The sequence below is a fragment of the Pan paniscus genome, chromosome 1 (assembly GCF_029289425.2).
Source record: "Pan paniscus chromosome 1, NHGRI_mPanPan1-v2.0_pri, whole genome shotgun sequence".
Taxonomy (NCBI): domain Eukaryota; kingdom Metazoa; phylum Chordata; class Mammalia; order Primates; family Hominidae; genus Pan; species Pan paniscus.
This window is the reverse complement of record NC_073249.2, coordinates 77,425,512-77,437,578: the sequence shown is the minus strand read 5'-3', so window position 1 is coordinate 77,437,578 and position 12,067 is coordinate 77,425,512. Positions and strand designations below refer to the sequence as shown.

General features: G+C 38.5%; 1 protein-coding gene across 7 annotated transcripts in view; it reads left to right on the top strand.

Moving 5' to 3' along the window:
• The window catches only part of DNM3 (dynamin 3), a 583,300-nt gene that overhangs the window by 473,325 nt on the left and 97,908 nt on the right, over nt 1–12,067 (top strand). For all 7 annotated transcript variants that reach the window (XM_055111556.2, XM_034940650.3, XM_003824660.4 and 4 more), the window contains one exon: nt 544–655. In XM_055111556.2, the coding sequence (XP_054967531.2) occupies nt 544–655 (112 nt within the window). The remainder of the gene's footprint in view (nt 1–543; nt 656–12,067) is intronic.

Below are 12,067 nucleotides of genomic sequence, written 5' to 3'. Positions count from 1 at the left end.
TACTGTCCCCATCATAAATATGCACTTCATTGGCATCTCACCCTATTAAACACTGGTTATCAGTCTTTCCTTTTCACAATTTAATGAGCATTTCTGTTTTGCATCTGGCATTGTCTTTTAGGTTTGTAAGATTATTGCCGTGCATCTTAAAGTTTTATGAGCTATTTAGTCATTTAGACTCATAAAATATCTTCAGAGAATTGATCTAGCTGCTGAGCAATAGCAATTCCTTCCCCACAGCACAAGTTCCAATCAGTTCACACCCAGTGTATAATATTGAATACATTTGTATTTACTTTTTAATTTTGTAGCAGTACAGATAACTCTGAGCTTTGTAATGTGATTTTTAAAAAAATTATATTGTAAATACATGTAGAAATTCACTAATTATTTTAAAGTATGAGTTGTTTTTGTTTTCCTCCAGTGACTGTCAGAAACTGTCCATTTGGATTGTCACTTATATCATCATCGTCTACAGCAACATAAAATGACTTTGAATCTGGTTCAAACTAAAAGCATGATTTTTTTTTTTTTTAACTCCAGGAATGTATACAAAGACTATCGCTTCCTTGAGCTGGCATGTGATTCCCAGGAGGATGTCGACAGCTGGAAGGCATCTCTACTAAGAGCTGGGGTCTATCCTGACAAATCTGTAGTAAGTTGGATATATCTCTTATTTAAAAATTATTATTAGCTATGCTTAAGAAAATATTAATCCTACATACCATAAGCTGGAGAAACTAGTTTTCTTACTGACTTAATTAATTAGTTACACTTTTAGCTGATACTTCGCTTACTCTTTTTATATTTTTTAACAATGCTTTTTCTCTATTAGATTTCTATTTGAAGAAGTTAATCAGTATATTTGTTAAAGAAAATGTCTTGCTCAGCCATAAAACACATATGCAATCTCAGCCCAAGACAAAGTTTGTTTTATTTCAAAATTTCATTTTTCTCTATATGCTTTTTCATACTTATCATGGTATTAATACAATCAGTATATCATCAATCATAACACCAGCATTTTGACTTGCTTAAAATATACTCATTTTAATAAAAATCTATCCCCTTTCATTATGTCTATATTCCCTGTATCCATAAGTATATCTGTGTGCAAACTCTGTTTAATATCCTCATGAGTGTGAAGGAACAAAAAGAAATATATTGCTATTTCCACTTGTCTTTATTAATATGCTTCACGTGTCTTTAAGACACTTCTCTCATTCAAGTTAATAAACAGACCTTTTCTTTGTGTTCTTTGGAAAATGTAATATTACACAGACTAGTCTAAATTTAAACAGAAGTCTCACCCAACATATGTGCACCCACCGTTAAACAGACTCTGCCACTGAGTGGACCTCTCCACTTGCTGCTTCCTCCTGTATATCTAGATTATCCAGGTTTCTCCCCAGAACTAAAGTACTGAGACTAAGCCTTGGGGATTTAGTTCAGCTTAACTCCTGAGGTGCCTACTTGGCTCTCGATCAGTTATAGGAATGATCATGCATGAGTTGGGTCCTTTTTAGGTTCAAAATAGGGAGAGAGTCTTTTCAAGAGAAAGTCTGAGATATGGGTGAAACATAGGACAATTAAAGTATTTCTAGGGGGGTTTCAGGGCTGACCACATCTCTGGGGTTATATTAAAATGTAACAGAGTTTCAGGAATACAGGATTGAGGACTTGCACCAAAATGTCGTCCTCTCTGCTGTTATTTTAACTCACACATAGACCTCTTTACACCATTGCATGCTATACTTGTCATCCTATACCTGTCTGACACCTAAAACAATGAACCTCCCACAATATGCTTTGTGCCCTCCAAATGGAAGTTAAAGTAGATGCTTTCCTGTCAATAGCCAGGAGTACAGAAGCACTCATATATGATTTTCATAATTGTTGTCGAGTTGTTCTCCTGTTATATGCGTAGATATTTGCATAGATATGTACCACTCTAAAGACTACATGTGAGAAGTCATTAAACATCAGAGTACCACTTTTACTTTTGTTTTTAACTCTATTACTTATTACTCTTCCCTATCCATTGATGGTAGTGTGTTTAATTTCACAAATGTTCTATATTAAAAATGCACACATACCTAATTTTTTATTAACTCATTCCACACAAACCTTTGGAGCATATGCTTTTTGCCAGCTGCCATTCTAGGCCCTGGTGATACAGAGGTGAACAATAGCAATAAAGTCCTGCCCCCACTGGAGCAGACATTAAACAAGGGAGTGAATAACGATAATTGTGCACCATTATTTAAGATAGTGATAAGTTCTATAAAATGTTAAGTAAGTTAAAGGGACAGACAGTGAGAGTAAGGGGCAGGCAAGCTTTATTTTTGTCAAGGTGATGAGGGAAGGCCTCTTTGAAGAGTTGACATTAGAGCAGGCTCTTCAAAGAAGGGAGGGAGTAAAGGATCTGGAAGTCTGAAGAAGAGTATTCTTGGCAGAAGATAGCAAGTGCAAAACCAAGCTCAGTGTCTTAGAGGAGCAGCAAGGCCAGTGTGTCTGGAACACTGTGAGGGAAGACAAAGGTGGTAGTTGGTTAACAAGGAAAGAGGTCAGGGACCAGGTGATGTAGGCCTTGAAGGATGGGGCGAGGCTTTTGAATTTTATTCTAAGTGAGATGGAAGCCACTACTAGGTTTCAAGTCACTTAGTGACACGATAAGATTTATGTATTTAAAAGCTCATTATGGTTGAGAATGATGAGAGGTAGTAAAGCATGTGAGTTCAAGCAGGGCTGTTGTGTCACATCACTTATATTTACATTCCAGGTGCTTACTTCCAAGCTGTGAGGTCTTGGGCAGGTTACCTAGCCTTTTCACATTTCAAGATTCTTATTTCTGAGATGAAGATAACAGTAGTCTTTTATAGGACGGTTGATAGGATTGAATGAGATAATGCAGGGAAAGCATTGAACAGGGCAGGTACAAGTAAGCACTATATTTTCATTTATAATTATAATTATTATGATTCTTATTATGAACATTTTCATCAAAACTACTTTCTTTAACAGCTAGGGGAAGGTTGAAATACTGTGAATATTATCATACAGCCCAGTGAGATTATAAATACTTTGTTATTTTCTATCTTCCAAATATGCTTGTATGCTTGGTTATTTATCAATGTGTGTGTGTGTGTGTGTGTGTGTGTGTGTGTGTGTGTGTCTGCCTTAACATGCAACTATAATGTTTGTGAAAATGTTTTGTTAAGTCATGATTTTGTAAATTAAACCTATTTCAAATGCACTAGACAAGTTTGCCATTTAAACAAAAATAATGCTTAGCCAGGCACGGTGGCACACACCTGTGATCCCAGCTACAAGGGATGCCAGGAGGATTGCTTGAGCCTGGGAGGCCCAGGCTACAGTGTTCGTCCCACCGCACTCCAGCCTGTGTGAAAGAGTGATACCCTGTCTCAGAAACAAAAACAAAAACTTTCAATGAATCTCTTATGAGGGAAAAACTGTCCTAGAAAATCAAAGTTATCCATCTCCCAGTAAACTGGCTGGATTTTTATGTATCCATAGCTCTACATCAAAAAGACAAAGAAATATTTTCTATTTTTAATTAGAATACTCAATTTTAAGCAAATCTCACAACACAATCTGTTTTGATTCTTTTTATATCATTTTTATTTGTTTATCAATGCATATTTGGTACAATTGCTTAGAAGATCAAGACAAAGGAATTTTTAGTACATACCGAAGGCAACACAGGAAATTAAATTTAGCAGTGTGCGATGATGTTGCCTTTTCTCAGTTTTTATCATAAACAATATTTGCATTTCTTATGCACCATGTAGTCCTACAGGTCATATTACATAATTGCTTGACTTTCAGATATTTAAATGGCAGCTAACTGATGAAATTAACTAGAATGCTTATCTAAAGTTTCTATTTTGTGAACACTCACTTATATTTGGGGGAAGGAAATTATTTTTAGGTAGTTATTCCTAATTTAGAAAGACTTGATGAAGTCAGAATAACCTAATAACAGATGCCTCCGTCTGTGTAAATTTTTAGAATGTCTAAGTAGTGTGATTTTGCTTTCATGTCAATAAACCATTGAGTCTACAAATCAGTCAATTGCTACCCTAACAATGAAACATTTATGTGTCATGCATGGACATGAGTCTAAACTTACAAAGTTCTGCTTTCTGCACAAGATACCTCTATTTTGACTGGAAAGAAATCTCTATATAGATCATTTTTTAAAATTGTGTCAGTTTGACATCATTAGATAAACAGCCATAACCCAAATTTGAATGAAATGCTGTGTTAGACAGATTTTATTTTCTAGTAAGGTTACATATGCACACTTTTTAAAATACATTCTCACTATATATTTTTTTCCATCACGTCCAAGTGATGGAATGGTTTTATGTCACTCATATCAAAATCTTCTGCTCCCCTGTTTCTTTTGTCTCTTAAGTTATTTATCTTGGGGTTTTCTAAAATTTTATTTCTTTCCTTCCCTTCCATCCTCTTTCCTCCCTTCTTTCTTTCCCTTCATCCATCACTATTAAAGTGGACTCTAGAGATTCAAAGATTAAAAAGATGAAATTCCTACTTAATAGGAATGCTAAGCCTAGTGAAAGAGAAAGACACAAATAAATGCTCTACAATATGATAAGATCTACAGTGGATATCTGTATAAAATACAACAGCCCTACTATTTTTCCATATGGATTTTCTAATTACTTTTATTCTCTTTCACCTTTCTGGATCCAAAGCAAAATGTAGAATTTTTGTCTGAGCAGTGGCATCTATGGCTCTAAAATGGAAAGGAGGAGTCCTGGATTCAGGCTACTGACTTACTCTGTGAATTTACACATAACTTCCTTTGAGCCACAGATTTAGCATTCTACCAGTCACCTGATATTTCTGAGCAGCCACAATATTTTAAAACTATATTTAAATCTGAATTTGGATTTAGCAGAATTTTATTTTTTCCATTTCTATTTTCTATGGTCACTAAATTGAAATTACAACCATTGTAAAATTTGATATCATTAAATATGTAGGACTTTATCCAATTTCAAAGTAAAGATGTCTCTAATGTAATTAATTGTTATTTTCACTGATGAGACTGAAATACAATCAGTCTGTATTGTGTGTGCGTATGTATCAGTAGTAAGAGGCTATGATTAGACAACTTTTAAAAGATTATTTTATTGACACATGTACGTAAATTTTTCCTACATATGTGATTATAAATAAATGTGAATTTGATTAAATATCTAAAGAACATGATATAACAAACAACTGACTTTTCTGGCACAGTTTTGTTGGCTTACAATATTTAAATTATATAAAACATGAAAGAATTCTGAATTTAAATTCCTTGAAACATAATGTGTGCCATGGAATGAGGTAGACTTCAAGTCAAATCCACTCACAGTTGGATCCTGAGCCTGCCATTTACTAGCCATGTGGCTCAGGCAACTTACTTAACCTTCCAATTGTTGATTCTTCTCTAAACTCAGAATAATGCCTTCCTCAGAGTGACTTTATAAGATTAAATGAAGGTTTTTCTGCATCACAACTAGTTCAGTGCCTTCAACTGGGTGAATGTGTTCAATGTCTCATAGCATTTATTTATTTATTTATTTATTTACTTACTTACTTATTTTTATTATACTTTAAGTTCTAGGATACATGTGCAGAATGTGCAGGTTTGTTACATAGGTATACGTCTGCCATGGTGGTTTGCTGCACCCATCAACCAGTCATCTACATTACGTATTTCTCCTAATGCTATCCCTCCCCTAGCCCCCTACCCCCCTACAGGCCCCAGTGTGTGATGTTCCCCTCCCTGTTTACACTGTTGGTGGGAGTGTAAATTAGTTCAACCATTGTGGAATGTAGTGTGGCAACTCCTCAAGGATCTAGAACCAGAAATACTGTTTGACTCAGCAATCCCATTACTGGACATATACCCAACGGATTATAAATAATTCTACAATAAAGACACATGCACACGTATGTTTATTGCAGCACTGTTCACAATAGCAAAGACTTAGGACCCAAATGCCCATCAATGATAGACTGGATAAAGAAAATGTGGCACAGGGGGAGGAGCCAAGATGGCCTAATAGGAACAGCTCCGGTCTACAGCTCCCAGCGTGAGCAACGCAGAAGATGGGTGATTTCTGCATTTCCATCTGAGGTAGCAGGCTCATCTCACTAGGGAGTGCCAGACAGTGGGCGCAGGTCAGTGGGTGCAGCACGCGGTGCACGAGCCGAAGCAGGGCGAGGCATTGCCTCACTCGGGAAGTGCAAGGGGTCAAGGAGTTCCCTTTCCTGGTCAAGGAAAGGGGTGACAGACGGCACCTGGAAAATCAGGTCACTCCCACCCACATACTGTGCTTTTCTGACGGGCTTAGGAAACGGTGCACCAGGAGAATTATATCCCGCACCTGGCTCAGAGGGTCCTACGCCCACGGAGTCTCGCTGATTGCTAGCACAGCAGTCTGAGATCAAACTGCAAGGCGGCAGCGAGGCTGAGGGAGGGGCGCCCGCCATTGCCCAGGCTCGCTTAGGTAAACAAAGCAGCCGGGAAGCTCCAACTGGCTGGAGCCCACCACAGCTCAAGGAGGCCTGCCTGCCTCTGTAGGCTCCACCTCTGGGGGCAGGGCACAGACAAACAAAAAGACAGAAGTAACCTCTGCAGACTTAAATGTCCCTGTCTGACAGCTTTGAAGAGAGCAGTGGTTCTCCCAGCACGCAGCTGGAGATCTGAGAACAGGCAGACTGCCTCCTCAAGTGGGTCCCTCACCCCTGATCCCCCAGCAGCCTAACTGGGAGGCACCCCCCAGTAGGGGCAGACTGACACCTCACACGGACGGGTACTCCTCTGAGACAAAACTTCCAGAGGAACGATCAGACAGCAGCATTCGCAGTTCATGAAAATCCATGGTTCTGCAGACACCGCTGCTGATACCCAGGCAAACAGGGTCTGGAGTGGACCTCTAGCAAACTCCAACAGACCTGCAGCTGAGGGTCCTGTCTGTTAAAAGGAAAACTAACAAACAGAAAGGACATCCACACCAAAAACCCATCTGTACATCACCATCATCAAAGACCAAAAGTAGATAAAACCACAAAGATGGGGAAAAAACAGAGCAGAAAAACTGGAAACTCTAAAAAGCAGAGTGCCTCTCCTCCAAAGGAACGCAGTTCCTCACCAGCAATGGAACAAAGCTGGACAGAGAATTACTTTGACGAGTTGAGAGAAGAAGGCTGCAGACGATCAAACTGCTCCGAGCTACAGGAGGAAATTCAAACCAAAGGCAAAGAAGTTGAAAACTTTGAAAAAAATTTAGACAAATGTATAACTAGAATAACCAATACAGAGAAGTGCTTAAAGGAGTTGATGGAGCTGAAAGCCAAGGCTCGAGAACTACATGAAGAATGCAGAAGCCTCAAGAGCCAATGCGATCAACTGGAAGAAAGGGTATCACTGATGGAAGATGAAATGAATGAAATGAAGTGAGAAGGGAAGTTTAGAGAAAAAAGAATAAAAAGAAACGAACAAAGCCTCCAAGAAATATGGACTATGTGAAAAGACCAAATCTGCGTCTGATTGGTGTACCTGAGAGTGACAGGGAGAATGGAACCAAGTTAGAAAACATTCTGCAGGATATTATCCAGGAGAATTTCCACAATCTAGCAAGGCAGGCCAACGTTCAGATTCAGGAAATACAGAGAACGCCACAAAGATACTCCTCGAGAAGAGCAACTCCAAGACACATAATTGTCAGATTCACCAAAGTTGAAATGAAGGAAAAAATGTTAAGGGCAGCCAGAGAGAAAGGTCGGGTTACCCACAAAGGGAAGCCCATCAGACTAACGGCGGATCTCTCGGCAGAAACTCTACAAGCCAGAAGAGAGTGGGAGCCAATATTCAACATTCTTAAAGAAAAGAATTTTCAACCCAGAATTTCATATCCAGCCAAACTAAGCTTCATAAGTGAAGGAGAAATAAAATACTTCACAGACAAGCAAATGCTGAGAGATTTTGTCACCACCAGGCCTGCCCTGAAAGAGCTCCTGAAGGAAGCACTAAACATGGAAAGGAAAAACCGGTACCAGCCACTGCAAAATCATGCCAAAATGTAAAGACCATCGAGACTAGGAAGAAACTGCATGAACTAATGAGCAAAATAACCAGCTAACAGCATATTGACAGGATCAAATTCACACATAACAATATTAACTTTAAATGTAAAAGGACTAAATATCCCAATTAAAAGACACAGACTGGCAAATTGGATAAAGAGTCAAGATCCATCAGTGTGCTGTATTCAGGAAACCCATCTCACGTGCAGAGACACACATAGGCTCAAAATAAAAGGATTGAGGAAGATCTACCAAGCAAATGGAAAACAAAAAAAGGCAGGGGTTGCAATCCTAGTCTCTGATAAAACAGACTTTAAACCAACAAAGATCAAAAGAGACAAAGAAGGCCATTACATAATGGTAAAGGGATCAATTCAACAAGAAGAGCTAACTATCCTAAATATATATGCACCCAATACAGGAGCACCCAGATTCATAAAGCAAGTCCTGAGTGACCTACAAAGAGACTTAGACTCCCACACAATAATAATGGGAGACTTTAACACCCCACTGTTAACATTAGACAGATCAACGAGACAGAAAATTAACAAGGATACCCAGGAATTGAACTCAGCTCTGCACCAAGCGGACCTAATAGACATCTACAGAACTCTCCACCCCAAATCAACAGAATATACATTTTTTTCAGCACCGCACCACACCTATTCCAAAATTGACCACATACTTGGAAGTAAAGCTCTCCTCAGCAAATTAAAAGAACAGAAATTATAACAAACTGTCTCTCAGACCACAGTGCAATCAAACTAGAACTCAGGATTAAGAAACTCACTCAAAACCGCTCAACTACATGGAAACTGAACAACCTGCTCCTGAATGACTACTGGGTACATAACGAAATGAAGGCAGAAATAAAGATGTTCTTTGAAACCAGCGAGAACAAAGACACAACATACCAGAATCTCTGGGACACATTCAAAGCAGTGTGTAGAGGGAAATTTATAGCACTAAATGCCCATAAGAGAAAGCAGGAAAGATCCAAAATTGACACCCTAACATCACAATTAAAAGAACTAGAAAACCAAGAGCAAACACATTCAAAAGCTAGCAGAAGGCAAGAAATAACTAAAATCAGAGCAGAACTGAAGGAAATAGAGACAAAAAAAACCCTTCAAAAAATTAATGAATCCAGAACCTGGTTTTTAGAAAGGATCAACAAAACTGATAGACCGCTAGCAAGACTAATAAAGAAAAAAAGAGAGAAGAATCAAATAGACGCAATAAAAAATGATAAAGGGGATATCACCACCGATCCCACAGAAATACAAACTACCATCAGAGAATACTACCAACACCTCTATGCAAATAAACTAGAAAATCTACAAGAAATGGATAAATTCCTCGACACATACACTCTCCCAAGACTAAACCAGGAAGAAGTTGAATCTCTGAATAGACCAATAACAGGATCTGAAATTGTGGCAATAATCAATAGCTTACCAACCAAAAAGAGTCCAGGACCAGATGGATTCACAGCCGAATTCTACCAGAGGTACAAGGAGGAACTGGTAGCATTCCTTCTGAAACTATTCCAGTCAATAGAAAAAGAGGGAATCCTCCTAACTCATTTTGAGGCCAGCATCATCCTGATATCAAAGCCTGGCAGAGACACAACCAAAAAAGAGAATTTTAGACCAATATCCTTGATGAACATTGATGCAAAAATCCTCAATAAAATACTGGCAAACTGAATCCAGCAGCACATCAAAAAGCTTATCCACCATGATCAAGTGGGCTTCATCCCTGGGATGCAAGGCTGGTTCAATATATGTAAATCAATAAATGTAATCCAGCATATAAACAGAACCAAAGACAAAAGCACATGATTATTTCAATAGATGCAGAAAAGGCCCTTGAAAAAATTCAACAGCCCTTCAGGCTATAAACTCTCAATAAATTAGGTATTGATGGGACGTATCTCAAAATAATAAGAGCTATCTATGACAAACCCACAGCCAATATCATACTGAATGGGCAAAAGCTGGAAGCATTCCCTTTGAAAACTGGCACAAGACAGGGATGCCCTCTCTCACCACTCCTATTCAACATAGTGTTGGAAGTTCTGGCCAGGGCAATCAGGCAGGAGAAGGAAATAAAGGGTATTCAATTAGGAAAAGAGGAAGCCAAATTGTCCCTGTTTGCAGACGACGTGATTGTATATCTAGAAAACCCCATTGTCTCAGCCCAAAATCTCCTTAAGCTGATAAGCAACTTCAGCAAAGTCTCAGGATACAAAATCAATGTACAAAAATCACAAGCATTCTTATACACCAACAACAGACAAACAGAGAGCCAAATCATGAGTGAACTACCATTCACAATTGCTTCAAAGAGAATAAAATACCTAGGAATCCAGCTTACAAGGGACGTGAAGGACCTCTTCAAGGAGAACTACAAACCACTGCTCAATGAAATAAAAGAGGATACAAACAAATGGAAGAACATTCCATGCTCATGGGTAGGAAGAATCAATATCATGAAAATGGCCATACTGCCCAAGGTAATTTATAGATTCAGTGCCATCCCCATCAAGCTACCAATGCCTTTCTTCACAGACTTGGAAAAAACTACTTTAAAGTTCATATGGAACCAAAAAAGAGCCCGCATCGCCAAGTCAATCCTAAGCCAAAAGAACAAAGCTGGAGGCATCACGCTACCTGACTTCAAACTATACTACAAGGCTACGGTAACCAAAACAGCATGGTACTGGTATCAAAACAGAGATATAGACCAATGGAACAGAACAGAGCCCTCAGAAATAATGCCGCATATCTACAACTATCTGATCTTTGACAAACCTGAGAAAAACAAGCAATGGGGAAAGGATTCCCTATTTAATAAATGGTGCTGGGAAAACTGGCTAGCCATATGTAGAAAGCTGAAACTGGATCCCTTCCTTACACCTTATACAAAAATTAATTCAAGATGGATTAAAGAAGACTTAAATGTTAGACCTAAAACCATAAAAACCCTAGAAGAAAACCTAGGCATTACCATTCAGGACATAGGCATGGGCAAGGACTTCATGTCTAAAACACCAAAAGCAATGGCAACAAAAGCCAAAATTGACAAATGAGATCTAATTAAACTAAAGAGTTTCTGCACAGCAAAAGAAACTGCCATCAAAGTGAACAGGCAAAATGGGAGAAAATTTTTGCAACCTTCTCATCTGACAAAGAGCTAATATCCAGAATCTACAATGAACTCAAACAAATTTACAAGAAAAAAACAAACAACCTCATCAAAAAGTGGGCAAAGGATATGAACAGACACTTCTGAAAAGAAGACATTTATGCAGCCAAAAGACACATGAAAAAATGCTCATCATCACTGGCCATCAGAGAAATGCAAATCAAAACCAGAATGAGATACCATCTCACACCAGTTAGAATGGCAATCATTAAAAAGTCAGGAAACAACAGGTGCTGGAGAGCATGTGGAGAAATAGGAACACTTTTACACTGTTGGTGGGACTGTAAACTAGTTCAACCATTGTGGAAGTCAGTGTGGTGATTCCTCAGGGATCTAGAAATAGAAATACCATTTGACCCAGCCATCCCATTACTGGGTATATACCCAAAGGAGCATAAATCACACTGCTATAAAGACACATGCACACATATGTTTATTGCAGCACTATTCACAATAGCAAAGACTTGGAACCAACCCAAATGTCCAACAATGATAGACTGGATTAAGAAAATGTGGCACATATACACCATGGAATACTATGCAGCCATAAAAAATGATGAGTTCATGTCCTTTGTAGGGACATGGATGAAATTGGAAATCATCATTCTCAGTAAACTATTGCAAGGACAAAAACCGAAACACCACATGTTCTCACTCATAGATGGGAATTGAACAATGAGAACACATGGACACAGAAAGGGGAACATCACACTCTGGGGATGTTGTG